This window comes from Balearica regulorum, chromosome 2 (genome assembly GCF_011004875.1).
Source record: "Balearica regulorum gibbericeps isolate bBalReg1 chromosome 2, bBalReg1.pri, whole genome shotgun sequence".
Lineage (NCBI taxonomy): Eukaryota > Metazoa > Chordata > Aves > Gruiformes > Gruidae > Balearica > Balearica regulorum.
The window spans coordinates 96,053,713-96,078,185 of record NC_046185.1 but is presented as its reverse complement, the minus strand read 5'-3'; the positions used below and the strand labels follow the sequence as shown (position 1 = coordinate 96,078,185).

Sequence of the window (24,473 nt, the reverse complement as noted above, 5' to 3'; positions counted from 1 at the left end):
TTAGCATGAGTCTGACTGTCAAGTAGTTGTGTTGTTGAAATCTGGAGATTACTTGATAATTAAAATCAGAAGAGGTATGCCAGTTCAGGAATTTGCATGCCACAGCAGGAATCTTAAATGCATCTGATTGCCACTCAATACTGAGGAAACTTTGAGAAAAACAAGCAATCGATGACCACTCATGGTATTCCTATGAATATCACTAACAGAAAAAAACCTATTGGAAAGACTGTTTTTAAAATGTGTTTTACTCTTAGAGCCCTGTGAGACTCACCTATGGCATTAGCATAATCTGATAGTGATGTGACATCTCCTTTCAAATCCATCCTTTCCTCAAGGCCATCAGGAGAGGTGAAAGCTGACAGCATATCTGTTACGCTGACAGAGCTGTGGGTCAAGTGAGCACCACACCAGTTCCATGAGGGCTGAATTTGACCTTGTGTCACGACAGCTCCCAAGGGATCCAGCAGTAAGCACTGATGTATTCAAGGCTGCACATGCTGGCATCACAACGAGATCTCCACTTTAAGGGCAACGTTGAGGGCATTTCTCATCCCGGGGCAAACGCAGAGCATTGGAAAGATGTTCTGCTAGAAAAATTTTGCGACAAGCTGCCATCATCTCCTGCAGGGCAAATACAGGAGTCTACTGTTGAAGACAAGCCATCAGAGCCTGCCTCAGGTGCTGACAGCGCTTCTTTAACACATCCACTTCTCTAACACAAGCCTTATTCTCAACAACAGCTGCTACTGATCAAGCTGTTACTGATCGGGCATCTTCTCCTTGTCGGCTGAAAGGCAAAAGCAAATCTGTCGGAAACAACGTGGCCTAGCATCTTGTGGGCAGAGGGCTAGATCAGCCTCTAGTCCGCTGACTGCATACTCGTATCCGGTACAGCGAGCCAAATGTGCTTTTGGACAGGGCCGAGGAAGACCAACTGATCTTTTGGAGGCAGGAGGGAAGGCTGTGGGATGAATGGGCAAGGCTCCTCTCCAGCCACCTGGCCTGCCTGCCACCTAGTGTACGTTCTGCACTATTTCCAGCTCAGCACAGCGATAGCTGGAGAACAAAGAACAGAATTAGTCTGGACTAACGTGGCACGTTACTGATAGTGTACATTGAAATTGCTTAGCCTTTTCATCCCAGGACCCTGCATTATGTAAACAGGGCACCACCACCCCTCAAAAACCAGCTTGCCAGCAGCGATTCAGTTACAACAATCCTGTTTGTTCTCAAAAACACAGCAGACAAAACCCAGCACTTAGCTGCAAAAGAAGCAGCAGATTACATTTTCCACAAGCAAATGTACCACATTTACACATGATAAAAGAGGTGTAGTATTCTAGGTATACTACTTTTAAAATTAGTTATCTCCTTCATCTCTTTAGCCGTCTCTCGGGAACCGAACTGCTTGTGCTAGATATGCACAGCCGCTTATCAAAACCGTGGTCCTCTGCCACACCGAACCCCTGAGTCCAGGTGAATAAATCAGGCATCAGCTTGTTCCCTTCTGTGCCGAACAATCAGCCATTTTCCATAATTCTTAATTTCCCTACACCCATCAATTTCAAGATTATTTTGCTTTCATGAAATCTTCTAATCTGGAAGGTGAGCAAATAATAAAGGATAGTAAATTTGACTTCAGAAACAATGATGGAACTGAGAGTAGAATATGTCTCTACAGATCTCTCAGTAAATTTTCCACACAGGTCCGTATTTTCTTGCCTCAGGGAAATCAAATTTGTGACAACCAGTGCCTAAGAGTTGACTCTTTCCTTATTGAACAAAGTTACTTGGGCTTTCTGACAAAATACACTTCAAAGGCACCACAATGAGACGTTTTTATATATATATATATTTTTATATATATATATATATATGAATACAAACACTCTTTGTTGATTGGTCTCCAAATCCAAAATTATTTTGGAATTATCAACCCCAAACTCACATCCATGTGCAACAGCTGTTTAATCTCAAAACCAAATCACGATGCTTTTGAGATCCAAATGCAGAGACACCTATAACAAAGTTCAGGGAACTCTGAGCTAAGACCAAGTGAATCAGCTCTGAGAACGCATTAAAACCAGACACAGCACTGCAGAGCTAATTGCTTCCTACCTGGGCTAATTAGCTTTTATGCAGCAATGCAGTAATGCAGCTATCCTGCTTGTGGATCTAGCACTGCCTTGCAACTAAGATGATGACCTTAAATCACTGTAATGCCTGGGCAGTGCCATGACTTGCAGTCATCTTCCACAGAACAGAAGACAAAAAAGAATTAAGTCAATTTTGTAATGGTCAGTGAGGAATCCTGTTGTGGTTCTGACTTCAATGTATATAAGCATATGCATATTTTGCTAAATTAAGACATACATGTGCTTGAGATCAGTCTTCTCAGGAATACGCCCAGTCTCCCTTGCCCTGCTTTTGGTGCTGCACTGCCACAGCAGTAGTATCATGGCAACTTTCCCTTCCCTGTTTCCTTCAACACACACTAAGGCTAAAATCAGGTGCTGGCTGCTGGGACAGTAACATCTCTGAGTCATTGCCTGCAGAAAGGCTTCTAACTGAAAGTCCTTTTGTCCATGTAACCTTGTGGAAATGAGACAAAAAAGATAAAATTATCGTACCTCAAGTTTAAAATATTGCTTGCTTTTGAGTTGTTTTCTGCCTGACACATACAAGAATGGCTAAATTTTAACACAGACCTGGGGCTCATGTTTCTGTTGTACAGCACAGGGTTGAGCAGAAGGGAAGCTGAAGCAGAGGAGAGATGGCTGTTACAAGAGTCGTTCTTTTCATGTGTTCGATTTTCCAAGAGAACTTGAAAAAAAAAAAAAATCCAATTTCATCTTTGCTTCATTCAGTCACCGCAGGGACCAGGAACAAGTTTGGATCTTTTAGTGTGACTGCACACATTCCCCTCATTTCAATGAGTGGAGTAACAACAGCAAGGTCTCAGCCTCTTTTTTTTGCTCTTAAGCTAAAGGAACAGCTCTGCTCTCGCAGGCTGTAGACCAGGCAATATAAAGCGTATCAGTCACAAACATTTAGCCAGTTTCTAACATGTATTTAACAATGAAACCTTGCTGCAGCATTCTGCTATTAAATCTTTGCTTGTGGAATTTTTACGAGATTTGGATTAGGAAGGTCCTATTAGTGGGAAATAATGTGGTTTATTGATATTTTAATTTCAACAACTGTGTAAAAGTGTTCATTGGGCAAACCCGCCTTCTCCACTTCCCCAGGGGTACCTGTGAATAAAGAACTGTTACATCTAGTGTAGTTCATTATGCAAAGCAGGGATACAAAACGCAAAAAGTGGAGAAAGACTTCTGTGTCTCTGGTTGGGGGTAAGGGGAGGAAGACGTGCAAGAGGGTGGTCTCCATGTGTCGGGGCAGCGGGCTGGGGAAGGAGCAGTATATACAGCTATAACCTGGACCTTCCTGCGGAAGGGAACTGCAGGACTACAGCTGCTGCTGCTGAATTTAAGAAGGTGGAAGGAAAACTGGATTCAAATTGTAACTGTGGTGGGTCCAAGGCATAGGGCAGAAAACATTCTTTATTTGTATAAAATACAGATTTGTATGTAAATATTCAACAGTAACTTCTTTAGTAATGAATAAGAAATAAATTGCTTATTTGATGCACAGATGAGGCAGATGACACTTGATTTATATTGTCTTGCAAAAGCTTCAGACAATTAAGGAGAAAACTGTTCTGAGACTTATTACATTGACAAAATTCTGGTACAGCTAACAGCAATATGATTCACACAAGGATCGTCTGGCATGTAAAGCTCGTTTTAACAGATACCAATGTGACATACATAAAGCTGTCAGGCTTTCTCTAAAGGACAGTCATCCACTTCATGTTTCAAGTGCCAAATTAATTATATTTGACATTTAATTTATAACCTAAGGTATTTTAGGTTTGGAACTTGACTATGATAACAGCAGATTAGAGCAGCACTCCATTTGACAGAATCGATTTTTCAAGTTATTTTCCTTGTGTGTGAAGGTCTTGATTCAGATTTTTGTGTACGGAGCTTGCGTACAGGACACTGATACCTCTAAGCAAAGTAGGCTTCATTTGCCTCCTCCCCCAGCCATTCCGTGGTGAATTATTTTGCACTTTGAAGCAAGTTTCTTCTGCAGTCTTAATCACAAAGCTCCACCTAATGGAACGAGGGGAGAATTGTGCACAGAAAGAAAGGGAGAGACACACTGCTAAACACTCATATCAAGGGAAAACTGCTATGCAACCGTAAGCAGTTAATCTCCTCCACCTAATTTATAAAGTCATAAAGTCTCCCCTTCCAAGGATTTTAAAACTTTGAGGTGGGAAGAAAGCCAAGAAAAAAAAAAGCATTAGCTTTTCACCTGACTCAAATTGTAACCTTTTAATTGTAACTGATAGGTATTTTAATCCATCAATACTAATATTTCACACTGATAAGTCTCATCTTCTAGGTTCCAAAGCATTTTAAAATTACAAATATATAAAATAAAATAAATGTAAGTATATATTTACTGATAGATGGTTCATTATTGAAAGTGAAACCTTTCAATAATGAAACAATCAACTATCTTTTTTAAAAATTTACAAAACATTTCCATCAATTTCCCCACTGAAAATGAAGAATTTCTGTACAATTTTGTGTCATTCATTGACATCACACTGAACACAGCTGGAATGCTAGCATTTCAAAATATTGCTGCTGGAAAGGAGCTGAAGAATGAAAAAAACTTTGCAAGAGCAATACCGATTTCAAGGCAGAGCAATTTTTTTTTTTTTAAATTATGTGCTGTGCAGATGTTAATATAAAAGATTGGACAAATTCCTGCAAAAGCTTAAAAAATCCACTCACAATTTCAGAATTGCTCCCCACTCAGAGAAAGGCTCTGTGGCCACTTCCAGACTTTTTCCACAACAGAAGGTACAAATCTAAATGTCACCTTGTATCAAGGTAAAGTTTCATTGAAGAACCAGGACATTTGTCAGGATCATCTTATTTAAGGTGACTAATGCAGTGATAGCCCTGAGCCTCTATTTTGAAATTGTCAGTGGTAGGACAAGACTAGCTCCTTGGTTTTAGTGAAAATGCTCATTTGGTATTTACTAGTTTTCTATCAAGAATTGCGCTTGATATTCTGCACAAATAGAGCTGCCAATCTAAAATTGTTTTAATGTCTATCATTATGATCAGACGTAGATGTATGACATCTGCAGGAGAATATCTGCAATTAGGTGATTAAATCATGTCTTTAACAAATCCCAAGTACACTAATGTGCAGTTAAATCAGGCTATTTCATGGCCAGCTCAGATTTTGTGGTTTTTCTCTCTTAACTTCACTGCTACCATTAAACATGGTTCATTAACACGCTTTTCTCAACACTACTTCTACCCCTCCTCTTCGATGCCCTTTCTGGGCACGTATCATGGCTCGGCTCTGCGCCATCATCCTTCCTTCAGTTCACCAAATCTCTAGCGAGGTAGCACGCTCTGAAACTTCAGCTTCTCTGCGAAACTTAGCTACACCTGGAAAACAGGTTCAAAATTGACGTGGTGGTGGAGAAAGGCAGGGCTGGTAAACGGCTGGAGAAGCAGTGCCATCTCATGAGGCTTGTTTTCTAAGAGACCCGAGCGAAGGGAGAGACAAGACAGCACGTTGCAGCTGCATCAAGGGAGCCACAGAACCACGAAGCCCGCCGCGGCAGCGCGGGACCGGGCGGGCCAGGACATGGAGAGCGGGGGGGGCCATGGCTGGCGGGCCGCCCCTGCTCGCCTCCAGCGACCGGGCAACCCCAGGGCCGGGCGGTAGCGCTGCGAACCGAGGACTGCGTAGGGCTTGTGCCGGGATGAGGAAAGCCACCGGCTTTCCTCCTTTTATTCGCCTCGGTCAGAAGCACAGCGACAAACCCATCAACGGATCTTGCCCCTTTCCGGGAAGAAAGCAGCCGTTATTTCCGTTGGAAAAGGACGCTATTTCCATCCCGACTTGGGCAGAGCCGGCGAGCGGACGCGGGCTGGAAAGCGCCTTGTTCCGTGAGGCCGCGGGGCTGCTCGACCCCCGCTGCCGATGGCCTGGCCGTGGAGCGGCGAGGAGGCCCCCAGCTCCACGTTTGCCCCTCCCGCGCCTGCCTGGCACCGGGAACCCGCTACCGACCCCAGAGCCCCACAGCGGTCTCGCCTACCCCCGCCTGAGGCCACGCCCTAGAGGCGTGGCTTAGTCCCCGCCCCCCTCGAGTACACATGCGCAAACGCCATATGGGCGGGGAACGCATGCACGCGACAGAGCACACACCCTTAGTGGCCCACAGCACTTCCCCCGCCCCCGCGGGGTTTCAAAGACAGGTTCAGCGCATGCGCTGTCTGCGTCGAACGTCTGATTGGCTAGCTGGCTTCTTCAGGCCAATAGCAGTGACGGTTTCTTTGACGGCGTGATGGTTTCATCTTCCAATGGGGTTGGCGGTTGTTGTCAGGTGGCGACTGTCGCTGTCCTTCCCTTCCCAGGTGGTCCTCCGCCAAAGATGGCAGCTGCCGCGCGGCCGGGGCCGGGCGTGGATGAGCTGGCTTTGCTGGAGAAGTTGCTGGGTCTGCCGAAAGGGAACAAGTACGGCGTCCAGGGGGAGCGGAAGGTGAAGGGAGCGAGGAGGGGCCGGGAGCGGGCAGCGGTGCGCGCGGGTGTCCACTGACCTCTTTCCCTAATGGCTTCTTCCCTCGCCGCTTCCCCTCCCGCCTCGGCGCCGTCCCCGCACGGCCATTCCCCCCAGTTACCGGTGCGATGGTGACTGGGGCTCCCCACAGCCCGGTCTCCGGAGTGGGCGGGCCCTGTGTCGGCCTCAGCTGCCCATCCCCGCACGGTCAGCTCTTCCCCTTGAGCAGGGGGTTTCACCTTTTCTCCCTCAGCCCCTTCCTTCGCCCCCCGCCTTAAATTGTAGCTGTAAGGCCTCGCTACCTACTCGCAGGTTCTGAAAACCTTTTCCCTCTGCCTGTGGAAGGGTTATCGTGTGTTGTTGGAGGGATGTTGGCTTGAAATGTGCTTGTTCTCACGGTGCTTCCCTTATCCGTGTGTTTTCCTGGTGCCAGTACAGTTATATATATGTGCTAGTGTAGTTAAATCATGTGAAAAAGTTACCTTGTTAATATCAGAAATGCGTCTGTAGTGAAGAACTGTTGCTCTTAAATATTTTGCTCTTTCAAGGTAGATGGCTTGACACTTTGAAGTTCATATGGAAACATTAAGTTCTGTGGTTTAAGAGGCACCTGAGGCATGAAAAGTGTGACGTGGTGCTGAGGGTGTCACAAATGCGTAAGGGCCTTTCTATGATTCCCTAAGAGAAGGACAACAGAGAAAAGAAGCTGTGCAGTCATCTTATGTTTTTTTTCCTTGACTTTACTGTTTATGATTAGAGTCCTGAATAGCAATATATGTTCTTTGGTTGCAAAAACTTCCTTAATTATTTAACAACCCAATGGGTATTTTAATGCTATTATTGTGAAGCATAATTCTGAAAAATCAAGTAACTAGATCTAGCCATGTATTTTCTGATTGCCTGTTCAGTAGAAAAATTAAATAGTAGTCAAAGACTCTTGATAAAACGGCAGAATGAATATTATGCTTTCAACTTGCATCTTATGTTAATTAAATCTGAACATAGACAGACTCCTCTGTGGTCAGATACTTTAAAAAGAAAAAAGTATTGCATTTTAATCAGTTTTTCTTCTGTCATTTGATGTCATAAATGACTGAATGGGCTTTAGTCTGTTGCAGTGAGTTTCAATTCATTCATTTAACTTCTGACTCTCTTAGCGGATCAGTTTCCTTTCCCATGGTTTAACATGTGCTAATGTCGCTAACAAAGATATGGTTAAAGTTAGAGGAGCGATGTGTTGTCCTCCCCCAATACCAGTGAGCTACTAACTTTTGTCGGAGTATTTGGCAATAGAACAGTAAGTATGAATAAGCATTTCAGTACATCTGGCTACTGCAGTCTGCTTGGAGACAAATTGGATGCTACCGACGCTACAATCTTAAGTCAGAGTCCTGAATTTGAAAATGAGTTAAAAGTTAGTTAATCCGCTGTTAGAATGAGCAATACTATTTCTTGCTAATATTGGTAGAGTTTGATTGATTGGAGGTAAAGGTGTCTTGGTTTGTCCATGTGCTAAATACGCTCCTGTCAAAGCTGAAAATAAACCACCCCAAAGAGTAAAAAAGAGAACATACACTTTTTATGTTACAGCCTTTGGTATGAATACTTCTACATTCTGATATATTGCTTAAAAGATCCTTTTGAGGAGCTACAAAAAACAATAGCTGTTCTTATGGAGACTGTTTTTTGAATGAGTTGTTTACTAATGCACTTTTGTTTCCTTTTCTAGGTTCCTGTTCTTCAAACAAACAGTGGTCCTGGTCTGACAGGATTTATGACTATAGCTGCCCACCTAGTTAAACAGGCTAAGAAAGACCAGCTGCTTGGAACTACTGCAGAAGAGAAAGCTGTCGTTCAGCAGTGGTTGGAATACAGAGTGACTCGAGTAGATGGAGGCTCTAGTAAAGAAGATACTAGAATAATTCTGAAGGTAGGGAGTACTTAATTGCCTTGCCACTGAATTTTGGAGTCACTAGACCTTGAAGACTACAGTGCTAATGTGTGTATGAACAATCAATTAATAAAACTGATCAAACACTGAAGACTTGACAGTATCTTTAAGCACTGGCTTTTATTCTGCTTGCTGCTTTTCACTTTTATTGACAAAAATACCCCAACATCCTGAAACAGGGAAACAGCTTAATCTGTAAAATACATGAAGCAGAGCTCCTACAGAGTTTTATGGCTGTACCGCTGTAAACTATCCAGGGTGTTCCAGATAGTTGAGAGATTGTTCAGCTGCCTAGTCTCTTATTAGCCATGTAAGGTGCCAGTTTCCTACTGTCTTCATAAAACCTCAGTTATAAACAAGTTTGTGGTGTACTTCAAGATGACACTGCTCTGATTGTTCCAAGAGCTATTCTTATTGATTTGGTAACTGTGGAATGCAGGCCGTACTTGATGTTGTGGTAATTGGTATTGATGCCAAAAGGAGTTACTGGACAGAATTGTGTGTGAAAAGCAAAGTCATAAAGGAATCTCTGCAAAGCTGCCCTTCACATCGAGCTATTTTTATGGAGGCTTTGGTCTACTGTGTTAAACCTTTCTTGTAGTCTGAGGCTTACTTCCTCTTAAACAGGTGGAAGCAGAAAAGAGACTCTCAAGGGTCACCTCATTGTTTGAGTAGCCAGATGGCAGGGAGTAGACAGCAAAACTTACTCTATTTTCCTCCTTACACCTTGTGACTGGTAATTAGTATTTTTGCAGTCTTGTGGGAACAGAGCTTGAAGAGAAAATTTGCTTTACACTGTTAAGTGCTAAGGGCTCTGTTTACTAAGTGTGTATGAAACAGCAGTGAAAGTCAATCAATTTTTGAAGTCTTTATTTTTTTAATTTTAAAAGTATGTTTTAGATGGAAAGTACACAATGCTCAGTGCTACTAGAGGGTCTGGCTTTAGAAATAGCTTTGTGAGCTGCAGGGTGTTAGGAAGGTTGACTTTACCTGAGGCTAGCAGAGTCTTAATTAATACTTTGGACTTGTATTAGGTGTGACAAGTCTGAGTCATCTAGAACTATTGCAGAAACCAAAGATAAACTGAAACAGCATTCAACAGTTAACATTGTGTAATGTAAAATCAAGGAAAATCTTGCACTTAAAATGGTGCGAAACAAAACCTTGTTAGTCGTCTGTTGTCCTTTTCAAACTGACAGCCTCCTTGATCTTGAGGACTTGGAATATTATGCCTGCTTTACAAGGATCAACTTGTTGAAAGCCCTAAAGAACCATTTCTCTCACACCCCAGATAATCTGAATTATCTTGATCTCATTATACCCATGAAATATCTTCCATTGGTTAAGCGTGAGTTTACATTGCTTCTCTTTTTGTAACATCTCTGGTCTTATTTTCTATCTAAATGCTATCAAAGCCTTTACAGTTATGGTTATTCTACAGATACTGCAGGAAAAGTGTCTACCCTTTGGGATTTTCAGAACTTGATTGAAGGAGGCATTGACTAATCAGGGTTTAACTTCAGGTTTAGCTGTAGCAAATTTTCTGTCTTTTTATAACAAAATATACCTGCTCTGAATTGCTTAAGGATGATACCTGCTTTGTCAGCACGCACATGGGAGTATTTGCATAACTGCATTTGAGTATTAAAACCAGATGCAGAGATATGATGGTTTCATGTTGAAGCTGGTATCTTTTCAGTTTTAACCTTAGCAACACTGACAGTGTAGAAAAGATAATATACCAAAATGCAGATTCGTAGATAAATCAAGCGTATCAAAAAAAAAAGCAAAGTTTCCTTACTGAGAAACAGTCAGTGTCACTTGAGGGAGAATCTCTGCCTTTAGTCATAGAATACCAGGTTGTAAGAGACCTCAAGGATCATCTAGTCCAACCTTTCTTGTAAAAAAAATAAGGAAATTCTAATAGATATTACCACTTTAAAATTTTCCTATGAATTTTTTTTTCTTAGCAGATGTTGAATAGCCAGAATTTATTTTGACACAGGGCTGCTGTGGAATTGTTCCAGCACTAATAATTTCATAGTATAGCAATTAAGATTTTTTTTTTTTTAATTTGTTCTCTTGCCATCATGATTAATCAGGAAAAGAGGCAGCCTACCATTAAAGTATACTATGCCAAAAGGGAGTACGGGTGGAAAAAAAAAAAAAAAAGCTAAAATAGGGAGGCAAGTCTGAGGTGGTAGCTTTACGACGTGTCTGGAATACACAATGGCAGTCTTGGGACAGTTGCAGCCTAGAGCCACAATTTATAATAAGCTGTACCAAAAACAGTTCACTCACTTCTGATATAAATTTTAGGCTGCCTCTATTTAACCCTTAACTGAGGTGATGTGGTTTTGAAAAACATTGGTAAATAATTGGTTTAATGTTTGTTAATTTGAACAGGAAGGGGTTTCTGTTGGCCTTAAGAAAATGTTCTTAAATTGTTCTCACTGACCTGTTGAATAAAGCTGTTATTTGGCATGAAAACAATCATGAAGTCAGTCTCAACCAGGCTTTTTATGTTCATTCAGAGCAAATGCCATACTGTTCAGAACTGGTCAATGAAAGTGCTCTTCAAGTTTTGTCTAGCTTTGATTTGAGCTCTCAGACTGGACAAAATAAATGGGGAGCAATACCTCTGGACTGTTCTTTAGCAGATATGTAGGAATGATTGTCAGTAGTGGTGGGAACATAATACTCAATGCGTTATGTTAACTTTTTTTTTTCCACGGGATGAGAGAGTATTTTCCTTTGCTGCTTTGATGTTTGGTTAGTGGTAAATTAAACTGCATAGGAAAAAAAATCTGGAAATTACTGAGTCATCGTGCCTGATAACTAGTAATTGTTTGACTCTTCTGGGAAAGAATCGAGAACCTTCGTGGAAGTTCTGTGCCACCAAATGTCTGCTTAGATGTTAATGAATTCCATTCCAGAGATTTGAATGCCTCTTTGTGAATTTTAGGTATTCAAAACTTGACGGTTTTTCCCCCACCCACCCCATCCTCAGAGGCGTATTCTACATAACTGGGAGCTGGTACTTGAATTCACGGAAAAGCTTCCACAGAAATTTAGAAATTTCTTGTCTTTGAAGGATAATAATAACCAAGAATTTTTTGTGTACTTTCAGTGTCTCGTACAAAAAAATGTTCCTTGATTTCACCTAGTTTTGTCCCAATTTCTTGTGCTGTCTGTAATCATGAAATCCAGTTAGAAAACTGAATAAGAGAGCTTCCATTCTTATTTACTGTGCTTGTTTGAAAAATTACTGTTTCCACAAATATATGAGCAGGTTAATCCATGCTCTGTCCATGCCATTAATCCGCAGTTATTGTACACTGTTTTTTGACAGACTTCTAAATGGGTTGCCTACCCACTTTGGCAAGCTTGTCCAGCAAGCATGTTTTAAACTTTGAGTTTCCATGTTCACTTCTCTCCCTTTTCTGTTAGCACCAGGATATTTTTTGTGTGCTTAGGGGTATAAAAGGTTGAATGTTGACTTTGAGCAACATTTGCTGATTATTTTTTCTTCTGTCTTTTGCAGGAAACTGAGTGTGTTGAATATAATATTCTTCCAGACCAGGTTTACCTCATAGCTTGCCAGTTACACAGAAAAGTCTTGCATTGGAATTAAAAATATGGCCATGGCCCAAGAGTGCAGTTCTGCTTTTCTTGGATATGGCTGCAGAATCCTGTTCTTAGGTTCTGCATTGTCAGAGGCTTTCCTAAGGCATTTGAGAGTGCTCAGCTCTTTGTCTTTGCATGGTGCGATACAGGGGCATTTAGGGCATAAATGACCTCGAGAATATTGCTGACTGAAAGCATGTGCTTCTGTGTAAGGGAAGTACGTACACCAGCAGCGTGGTGTTGTAGACTAAATAGCCAAAACAAAATCACGAGTATGATTAGATCTGTTATAAGCTATTGAGTCATTGTAAGAAGCAACTGTTACTTACCCGAGCTGCTGTCTCAGCTTGCGGTGACTGGAAGGGATTCAGTCGCCTTAATGGATGAATTGGATTACAGACAATTAGATTGCATACTTGAAAGATAGTAAGCAGTGCTGTGGGGTAGCCAGAAGTGTGCCATGGATGGGATATGTTGAGCTGTCACTCCAGATATGGGCTGTAAATTGGATTTTTTTCCACAGAACAACCAAATGGAAATCCATTGGTTAGTCCATAAATAATGCAATATCTCTTCTTTCCATTTTTTTTCCCTCCCTCAATGGAATTTGAATTGCTGCAGTTGTTCAACGCATATTAGTGCATCAAACTGCAGTTATGCCTTAAAAAAACCTGTCTAAAATTTGAGAAAGTATTTTCTATGGGATTGCAACAATAAGTTCATATAGTTATAAGCAACTTCTAAGTATTTCAGTCATTTAATACTGGGTTTGTATATGCATAATCAATTTAAGTAGTGTTGTTCAAAACATGAAAGACAATGCTATAAATGACAGCTAACAGACCTGAATTTCCTGGATGTAATAGAAATTCAAATACAATTTTGTATTTGTATTTCCATTAATCTCTCCAGGACAGGAACACTACTTCGGCTTAATACAATGGTCACTTAAGAAAGCCTGACTTTCAGGAATTTTAACACAGTTGACTATTAGCCAATAATATAATCGTCAATGGGAAGCATAACCCATGAGGCAAGATTAAGTAAATGTGCCTAGTGCATGTGGAGGAAAAAAAAAGGTACTGTGGTGTTTCTGAATTAGCTTGATTTACAGAATGAAATTGGAATATCTGTATATATTTTATGGGAGGAAAGTGCATGTTTAAAAACAGAACTGTAAACTAATGCTAATTTATTCAAGACTAAACCATTTTTGTCAGATTACGTTTGCTCAATTAACTGACTTCACACAATTTGATGAACCAGAATAAATAATTGTTCACGCTGTAATGACTTACCTTGTCTTTAAAGTTTTAGGGTTTTTTCTATTGATGAATATTTTGAGTACACATGCACAGTATATTCAAAGAACAAATATATTCTTTGTGTGGTATTAACCCATCTTTGTATGATATTAACCTGTCCTGAACAACTGGGCAAACAATATTTCTGTATAGAAACTAGCCTACCTCTTGAATATCTATAAAACTAAGAATTAGTATGCCATAATTTCTTTGGTGCTAAAATCCAAAATTTCACAGGGAAATAACTGTGTTGATTGCACCTTCAGAGACAGTGAGTGCTTTACTTGACAAAATCCTGATTCCATAGCCTGAACTAAGAAGAAAAGGGGTGGAAGGGGATACACTTTCAGTGGCGTTACTTCTTATTATAATGCATGTTGAATTTGTGGTTAATCAAAAGGAAAAATGCTGATCAGAGAATCTGATTGTCAGAATAGACAATTTTATGATTTTTTTTCTAGTGAACAGATCTTTAGAGATTTTTTTTCTTCTTGCATTTGCCTTTGTGTGGTGTGTATGAAATTCCACAGAACTGTAGTTACGTGTTTAAAGTGATTCGTGAGCTCACTAATGTGAACAAAGCAGTAAACCAGTCTAAAGAAGAGAAGCTACATAGCCAGGGGCAGATGACCTTACAGAATTTTAGCTATGCAGGGGTTAATATTTTTCCCTGATTTGCTCTAATAAATCAAAGCAGACATGAGGATGTTTAAATATTACAGAAGTACAGGAGTCCTGTCATGAAGAGGTTCTCAAATAAATAGTAAGGTGGCATAATGGAGTCAAACTTGTCAAATTCAAATGCAAGGTCAGATGTCTTAAAGTCTTAGCATTTTAGTTTTGTGGTTTGTTTTTTTTATGTATGTACTGTAGGATATCTCCATATCAGTAAAATTATGGAACCACAAAAACTGCAATATGCTTAAGGCTAAATGTAATTTCTAAATTGTTTACTAATTGTTAACCCCCTTCTCCTTGCCCTAGACTTTTTTAAAAAAAATAATAGGTTGTCTTAAAATGGAACATGCTGTAATTGAGACTGAAAAATTATTTCAGGGACGTTTTGAAAAATGTTATGTTTAAGCTGCCCACCTCTGTTTCAGCGATGGGGGGAGAGGGTAGCTTAAGGGGATCTCTGAGAAAAAAGGAGTGCATTTACTACAAGTTTTCTCAACCAGCGCAGGAATACTAACAGGGAGAGTTTCCAAATCCAAGGAAAAGCTGGGAAACTGTTTTCCTACATTTCTGAAAAGAATGTTGTAAAACTAAAGCTTGCTTATGCTGGCATCAGGGTTAAAGTAGATAATTTTGTTTGCTTTACATTTCTTTATTCAGAGGGAAGGAGGAGGCAGAAAGGTACATAAATGGGATGAGAACTAGGTAAGATGTGGAGAAAAGAAAGGACAGGTAAAGAGGTAGAGCTGATGCATGATGCCTGTATTCTCAAAATTGATAAGACTTGAGCAACGATGAATCAGCCTCCTGTTTTTTGGCAGAGAATAACTCCATACAAAAATGCCATGAAAAAGGGTCTTCCAGTAATAAATATTTGAAATATTTATTTACTGAACCTAAATGGAAGCTGCCTACTACCTACTTTTACAGCCTCTGATACGGAATTGTTGAGAGAGAGATATGACCTTAAAATGCTGAAGCAGTGCTCTCTTTATATGGACTTAGATAGCAACTGAATTGACAGTATCAGTCATTAAGAATTGCTAGCAGTGATTTCAACATTAATAAAAGCAGGTGTCAAATGATACCAGCTGATGGGTATCAAGTTTCTGACACTGAGCTTGAAAAGTGTTATTTGTCTTCTACCACAGTATCCCTTTGTGTTTTTCTGGTTCTTACACATTTTGAGTTCCAGAACCTTGCTGACCAGCTGCATTGAGTGAGTCCTGGAGGACAGAAGCTGGTGCTGGAAGAGCAGTATGTCTCCTTTGATCATAGGACTGCATTTTCTATTTACCAAGTGTTAAACATGTAACAGTGGTGCTTGAGTCATACGTGCTAATAAAAGAAAAAAACCAAACACACTACTCCTGCATTTTAGAATACCAGTAATTTGAAGCCAAGAAAAGACAGATTTGAAAGTATTTCTGTGGAGTCAGCTGCACATGTAAAATAAATCACACTTGTATTTACAAAAATTTGAGTGGATGTAAGTGGGGGAATTATGAAAGATTATGTGCCAGCAGCAAACTGGCTAGCACTTTGTGTAGAGACCAACATTTAAACGTTACTGAATTCTCACTGTCAAAGTATGATGATATTTTAGTTTATCATCTCGACACTTTTTAGATTTTTTTTCTTCTTTTAATGTGTTTTTCCTTTGCTGAGTTGGGATAAATGAAAGCTGGCGTTTATTTTATATGTATAGTCTCCAGAGGAAGTTTTCTATTATTTTTAACAATTGCTTTAAAATTTTGTCTTACAAAGTCAATGCTACAGCAATATAATGACTTTTTCCTTTTTAGGATCTTAACATATACCTTGAAGACAAAGTTTACCTTGCAGGAAACATTTTTACCTTAGCAGACATTTTGATGTACTATGGATTGCATCATGTCATGGTAAGTGTTATTTGCATTATTTTTATACGTACAACTGTCGTAATTCTTGGTTATCTAAAGGGCAGTTTATTGTTGTAGAAGTTGACCTACTGAATTGATACAGAACAAAAATGGTGAGATTTCTTATAACAACTTCAAATAAATATCTTTTTACTTTTTTTAATATTTAGCTATGGATCTGTCAAAAGAAGTGTATTATCTGTAGTGTCCAGAATGCTTTAGTTTCATCTATCTAATATAACAAGGGGGATACCTGTCCCTGTGTTTCTAGGTATGAAGAATCTATCTAGTCAAGTCTGAAACATGACTGCTGACAGAACTACATGGGGAAATAGATAAATGAAGCTGAAAGGACGTGTCAGAACTGAAAGTACTAACCTTGTTAGTATTGGAGAAATGCTGCTGGTGCTATGAAAGATGCATATAAATTAAGTTCCTGAAGGATGAATGCATATAAAAGTGTGAGCCATTGCAAAATGTCATTTGTGTTTCAAGACTTAGTCATAAGACTTGATAACATACAGAATATGAAAATAGGGAGCTGGTACTTAGGAGAAAAACAAAAAAAAAAAAAAACCCACAAAATAAAAGTTTGTACTGAGTGGAGAAGATACTGAGATTCTTTGTAGTCAGCTCAGGGTTTACTATGAAGTGCTTATAAATCATTGTACCTCAGTTCTGAAATCCAAATGGTAATGAAAGATGAAGCAGTAGAAGTTACTTCTATTTTGGTGTCTGGAATGTGATTGTAAATGAGCTGTCCTTCTCTGGAGTGGGTCAAACCAAAGGACTTACACAAAAAGGTCTGCTAAATTCTTGGGAGAAGATAAAAATCAGTCAGCTTTACATTGGAACATTGGAGAGGAGGAGATAATGAGAAAAGATGCCTCTGACAAATGCACATGTGTCTGAGAATCAGTGAATTCAATCAACTGGGTGAATAGTTACTGCATACAATTAAAAGCAGAGCTCTGGGAGAAGAATGCAAGATTGCTACACTTAAAAAGGGAGACTGAGGCAGGGGAGAAGATCAAGTAATGAAATACTACCAGAAATGAGAGAGAACTTATATATCTTGACTGTCCAGGAGTAAAAGTTCAAATGAGAGAGTGTCAAGCAGAGCAGAGGGAAAGGAAACTTCATTTCAGAAGGTTTTTGAAAACATGTTAGAGTCAGTCACTTAGAATTAAATCTGTTAAATCATATTTGCCTTGTAAAATATCTTAAGTGGTAGGATAGATGTGTTGACTAAAGTGTCAGAGTGAGTTACCTTTTATATATGATATGTAGACATAGGAAAAAATGTATATGTACTTTCTAAAAATACAGCTGTATACGCTGTAAGAGAGATGAGTTCAAATGAGACATTTTTTCAAAAACTTAGGGGAAAATCAAGCATATTTTAAATTTAAAGTTTGCTCTAGAGTAGACCACCTAATCAAGGAGAAAAGATACAAGTTATTGCTTTGGGAAATAGAACAGATGGTAAAAACAAATGACTTGGTGCTCTTGGGTGCCTGCAACCATCCAGACACTACTTGGGACAAGTTTATAGTACAGCATCTGTTTCTGAAATGTTTGATTCCATGGAAGATAATTTTCTGAATCAGAAAGGTATAAAGGACAAATAACGGAATGGCTATCCTAAATGAAAAGGAAAATCTAGGAGCTACTAGCTAGGAATTACATGTATTTTGAAGGTTTCAGAATTGATTAATACTAGTATTAAATTGTAGAGGTAAGATCTTGAACTGTAGAATTGTGATTTTTTTTTTTTTTTTAATTTTTATTTTTCCTCTAATGAGAAGAGAGTACGTCCAGAGCTGCTTCTCTGCCCTAAGCTTTAATGGGAGGGGGAGCAGGGAAAGCTGCTGTATTTCTTAATGTGATGTGGTCCAGGGAAGCAGTTTGTCATATCCACTGCTGTTTCAGCTAAGCCTTGTGCAAAATATCAATAAATGTTTTTTATAATTCTTCAAGAGAGGAGGCAGAAATGGGAGGCGGGGTGTGTGTTGGGGAAAGACCCACAGTTCTTCCTGTCCATTAAGCTGTTCAGAAAATTGATCTGAAAATGTTACTGATAATGACCGTTAGGATTAATCTATCTGCTTTTGATAGACTAACAACTACATGCTAACACAGACATTAGTAATAGAACGCTGTAAATATTAGTGACATACCATGATTGTCTTGAATGAGCCTCAGTATTGTTAAAACTTTAAAAACCTTCTGATACACATTTCATTGGGAAAGTTTTTATTACCATCCAATCCTATTGCTCACTTCTTCACCTGTGGTTTCATCTTCCTTTCTTAGTGTTTGTGAATATATATCACACATCTTCGTATTTCTTCCTTCCTCCCACCTTCATTTTGCCCTTCCCATAATCTAGGGTGGGTTCTGGAACCTGATTCTTCACTGTCCAGGCTCATCAAACTTACTAATCAGTTTGTCTAGTGAACAGCAGCAAGTCTTAATTTTGCAGTTGTATGCCTGTCTTTTATTCTTCTTCCCTTCTAGTTATCTTAATAAGCACGATAGTACTATGTGTTTAAATATTGTGGGAAAGAAATTAGTATCTTAATGAGTGAGTCAGATTCATAGGTAGTGTTTCAGGCTTCTTGCAGACTGAGTCTATTTTGAGTCTCTTAATTAGAAATATACACTTGTAATAATAAGGCGGGAACTAAATTGTGTACATTGTTGTTCATCATAATATAGGTCACAAGCAGCCAAAAAGTGTAATGCTTGATACTATCTAAATGAGCTTTTTCAAGCAATGTGATTTACATTCTCATATGTAATTCAGTGTCTCCATGTATCTAGTATAAATATTGTTGTCTTTAGACACTTTGATTACTTAAATACATATGTGGATAAATATGATGAAAAATGAAGTTCTACTAGGTTAAAGCATAGATTGCAGAGAAAACACGAATTTGGAATCATTGCTTGAGGATAGCTCAGGCAATCGGTAAGCATTAAATTCCCCCTGTGGTAATGAACTTGTTTTCATATCTTTTTTTTTTTATTTAAAATAAAATACCCTTTTCCCTAGATTTTTATTCTTAAGTATTTTCAAACAACACAAGTCTAGTTCTATTTTAGAGAAATAATCAATACGAAGATTGATCTGTTTTTATAATTCAAAAATTTTGTCAGAACCAAAGAAGTAGTCTCAAATCTACATGTCTGACTTGAAAATTTCTTTAATAAGGTCTAGAAAATAACTTATGGGTGAAATTTATATCTGCAAATGGAAGAACCCTCAGTCAAAATTTTGGGGTCAAATCAAGTACAAAACAAACAAAGCTGTTCTCCTTGGGTCAGAACTACTAATACTGGAATGTAATGAGACTGCAATAGTAGTTTATTTTCTAGCTATTTTTTTTCCATAATGAACATTTCCTGTAATAAACAGATTGCCATGATTTTTTATTAATATTCACTGATACGCCGCATATGTTAGTACTGGGATAACAGGCTTTCCTTCTAAACAATGATGCTAGAAGTGGTACTTAAACTGAATTACAAAAAAGTTTTACCTTAAAGAAAAGGTTTAATGTTAAGCATGTTCCTTCAACAGCAGAAAATTAGTCAAAACTATGTGAAAGTACATCTGTTTCATGAAATACACCATTCACCTGTTTTGTTTGGGGTTTTTTTCCTCATATCTAAAGGCTAAACCAAAAAAATGTGATAGTATCTTATCCTTTTCTTGATGCTGAAGAACTTCAGATGTAGGCAGGTATTTTTAGACTTTCCATGTACATGCAGGGTGTGGGAATGGGAATTTATGCCTGTATCCCCGATGCTACTGAAAGCAAATATAATTAAAACTTGTGTATTTATAGCCCTTCTAGAAAATCATCTAGTTGCACTGTATGATGACCACCTTGGTTACCCTTTGTGAGCTTTGTGGTGAAAGAATAAGACTTTTTTTTTTTTTTTTTATGACATAAAAAAAAAAAGCCTGTCAAATTGAGTGGCTGCTTCTTTGCTATTAAAATAATTGCTTTAATAGCAAATAATTATTTTAACAGCAGAACAGCAGCCTTTCTTAACTTGGGGGAATTATCTAATTTAATGAGAAAGAACAGAAAATACCCATCTAACAAAATGTTGTAAAAAATGCCATGGAAGTGATCTCTAAACAATTAACCTAAGAGTTATGTTCCAAGTAAAAAGTAGAGCATGCCACAAAGTGCTTTTTAATATATTTCACTGATAGACTACATTATGTAAATAAGTAAAAATATCTTGCTTGTTGTGCCTAGAGTACAAAAAGGGATTTTGTTATTAGAGTAGCTGTCTGTTTTGCCCTTCAGATGTTTTCTCACTATGTTAACAGAATGGAGGAGAACTAGTTTTCCAGACTTTATTTTTGATTTACATCAGAGAAATCTGAAGATTGAGAATTATCAGTATAAAATTATGAGGAGGAAATACTGTATCTGCAAAAACTGAAGTTTAGTTCAGCATTTTCATAACCAAGTGCTTACCTATTAAAAACTTTGAAAAAGGGTACTGTAATTATAACTATAAGCATACAACACTCATGGAACTTAGTGATGGTATTTTTAGTATCTGCTCATACTTAAATACTTTTCTTCACTTTCAATAATTTTAGATGGCCTTAAAGTACACGTGTTGCTCCTTCATGCTGTGTTGCTTTGTACGTGGTTCTACAGCTTCATACCAAGCACCAGCTTTCAACTACTATTAATTATAACAAACTGCAGGTGATCAAAATCATATTCCCCTAAATGGTACTACACAGGGGTTTTTTGTCCTGAATATACTGTACTTGCAGAAGCTCAGGCAATTTGTGAAGCACTCAGTGTCACGTTTTAGTAGCTTCCTTTTTTTGTTTATAATGCCTTTAAAAACTCTGGAGTTTTTCCCGCTTACCCATATTACTCTTTTCCACTTGGCTAATACTGATTTAACTCTCTTATGTTTCTAGCTAAGCAAAAATAATATGTGGCAGTGTTTTAATTGATTTGTCTGTGCCCTTCTACCAGACTGTACAGGTGTAGGAATAGCACTTACATTTCCATGCCAGCAACAAGAAAAGCAGATTTTCTCATACTGCCTGAACTGGGGTTCATAACAGTTCAAAATGACAGAAGTTGTGCAAATTCATGTGCAGTGCTGCTCTTGTATTCTGACAGGTGGGCCCTGTAGGAACAAGAGTTATTTGGATTTAGGAGCAGCTGCAAGATCCCTGCTTTTCAGTTGTTGCCACAGTTGCTGTGCTCTGAACTTGCTGTTAATAGAGCTTTAATGCTACGTGGCATTGGTTTAGAACTCCTTCCCGCAACTCCCGGAAATTCCTCTTCCTTGGTATTTTTCCAGTGATTCATCTTCTAGTATATATATCCTTATTTTCTTTTTACCTCTACATGTTTAAAGCTTTCCAATTCTAATCCAAGTGCTGGGCTGTGAGAGGGAAGCAGCAAATGTTATAGGCAACTCGAAGTTGAAAGGTCTAGTGTGTCACAAAGTGAAATTTAACGTGATGCTTTAGTTTTGAACACCAGCTGTTCACTCATACAGTATAGCTCTTACTGTGATTTAAAGGTTGTCGGAATATATTTGTTTCCAGCTGTCCTGTGCCCAAGATGAAATTTGCAATGAACCTGCAGTATCCATGAAATCTGGTGTTTGTAGAACAAGGCATAAGGAATATGCCATCTGTTGAGCTTTTGAGGAGGGGATTAACCTTGATTAGAAGTCTAAACATGAAAAATATTAGGCATGTCTAGCTAGTGATTTGTCTGTTAAAACTATCCTCTACAGGTGTGCCCTTTTTCATTGACTGCAGGTGTTAAAAAGATGACTAAGTTAAACTTGATGGCTAATTTAGGTAACTGAAAATGAAGTGAGGTGAATCCTGTACCGATTGGTTTAAGTATTGGTGAGGTAAGATGAGGTAGTTGATGTGAAGATCACATCTTGTTCCTGATGCAGTTTTTGTAGTCTCCTTTTGAGGACTACCCTATTTGTAATTCAGTTGCAGTAGGTTAATATCAGGGAACAGATTATTGTCTAAACTGATAAGCTAACTTCATTACAGAGGAATGAGGAGACCTAAGATTGCTAGTCAAGGAGCAGTAATACAGGTGATACAGGATGGAATAGTTCTTCTATAGCTGGCTTGACAGGCTCCATACTATTAAAAGACCTTGTAGCAAAGCTTTGGGGATGTTGCTGGCTTGAACTTAGAATACTCTGAAAGGTATAGTTAAGATCTGTAACTGTAGATTACTATATCTGAGCCAGTCCTCTGATAAAAGTAAAGGTAGGCTTTAAGCTCTTTATTAATCTTAGCCACAACTCCTGTGGCAAGGAGCTGTTGCAATAGCTGTATGGTAGTTGGAGTCTTCTTCCTGACTGATCCTGCAGCTGTTTAGATCTGGGTTAAGGTAAGCAAGCGACTGTGCTGTTGACTTGACAACTCTGGTGAACAACAGGACCTCAAACTGCAGGAGGAAGTGGTAGTACTTTAAATATGTTTATGAAGTATGGACAGTTTTCCAGTTTGTTTTACTGCAGCAATTTGAATCATTCCATTGCTATCTTAATGTGAGCAAGCACATCTGAACAGTTAAGTATTAAGCTATGCTGTTTCTTAGTAACTATTGTATGACTGTTGCTCAAGCTGGAAAACAACTTTCAATTTTTCTATCCAGTCTGATAATTGCCTGAAAAAACCATATTCCTGTACTTATAATACACCTTGAAATACTAAGTAGTCACTCTGTCTGTGAGGCAGGATCACCTGTTAGAGTGATGTGAAAGACTTGTGCATGTTGTGGAACTCTTCCCCGCCCCTCCCAATACCGGATGCTAACCCCATGAATAGATAGGTGCATTAAATTCAAGCAAGCTAATGCCCTTTCCCCCCGCCCAACATACAAATGTATATTCCACCCTCAAGGCCTGTTCATGTGAGTAAATTAAAAGTAAATACATTTTTGGGGCTGTGAATTTGCATATGTGAAATTAAGATAGAATAATTCTGGACCATAAAAACTTTTCGTGTGAGTTGAAATCAGCTGTAAAACTCCACTTTTACTTTACCTTACCACACATTATGACACTAACGATGCAGTGCCCTGTATTATTGCTACCTTGTATGTCTTCCCCATGCAGGTGGACCTCACAGTGCAAGAAAAGGAGAAATACCTTAACGTGTCTCGTTGGTTCAACCATATTCAACATTATCCAGGTGTCCGACAACATCTCTCTAATGTCATCTTTATCAAGAACAGATTATACACTAATGCTCATTAAGGAGAGTCTTAGTGTCATATTGGAAGGGTGTTTGGGAGCTTAGAAATTATACTGTCCAAAACCACTAACTTGCAAATACTCGTTTGTAACCTTCTGTATGTGAACCAAAACTGTTGATGCCTCAAATAATACAATTGCATTGAATTGCTATTGTTTGTTCAAGAAATTGAACCAGTTCAAGAATTGTATCATGTATCTGATTAAATGTAACAATGGTAGAAAGATGGAAATGGAGTTTTAATTCACTATTTTTTAAAAATGAAAAGTTTCTTCAATTAAACATTCAAGTGTAATTACATGGTCTTTGTAGGAAAGAATTGCTTATTTTCCTTCAATTATTCACTCCTTTTGCTATTTATTAAATTTTTACATATGTCCTGCTTTCTTTTTATTTTATTTTCCATGGATGTTTACACTAGTTTTGTAAAAGTTAAGAGCTATATTGTGTGCCAAGGATGTGAAAAAGGGAACATGCAAATGTTACAAAGTATTTATGTGACTGAATAAATTATTTTAAAACTGTAGTCTTAATTTGGCTGTGAAATGTTTTAGTTTTTCTTCAGTAAAGAAAATGAAGATTTTTAAAAGGTTAGTTCACTTGCTACTTCACTTTGTGGTCCATGGACTTTTTATTTTCATTCTAGAAGCAAAAAGCTAACAAAGCTAGCATTTTTCAAGATTTTTGCATGTTTCACTTCATATGGTATTTCCACATAAGTGCAAATGCAAGTTGCAAGATCCTACAAAAACCCCAAACAAACGAAAAAAATACCACCAACCACCCTGCCTCTCAGCATAAGATAATAATGAGCTATTCTGTCAAGTTCACTTTGTGTTGTAAAGTTTACTTGAAAACCAAAGATGCTATTGTCAAATCAGATATTCGGACAGGTCATTTCACTGTAGAATGTGGTCTCTCTGTCTTTATTTTTAACAAATTTCAAAGCACTAACGTAATAAAGGAATCATCTGAATTGGATAATTATCTTCTGCACAATTCAGTTAACATTTCTTTTAAAACACTGAAATACAAAAATATTTTGATATTTTAA

At 38.5% G+C, this 24,473-nt stretch overlaps 1 protein-coding gene across 1 annotated transcript; it reads left to right on the top strand.

Moving 5' to 3' along the window:
* Positions 1–6,436: 6,436 nt before the first annotated feature.
* On the top strand, positions 6,437–23,651 carry EEF1E1 (eukaryotic translation elongation factor 1 epsilon 1). The gene is made up of 4 exons (XM_075744993.1): positions 6,437–6,646; positions 8,394–8,594; positions 16,027–16,122; positions 23,281–23,651. The coding sequence occupies exons 1-4, from the start codon at positions 6,452–6,454 to the stop codon at positions 23,419–23,421; spliced, it is 633 nt and encodes a 210-aa protein (XP_075601108.1). The 5' UTR covers positions 6,437–6,451; the 3' UTR covers positions 23,422–23,651.
* Positions 23,652–24,473: the final 822 nt, after the last annotated feature.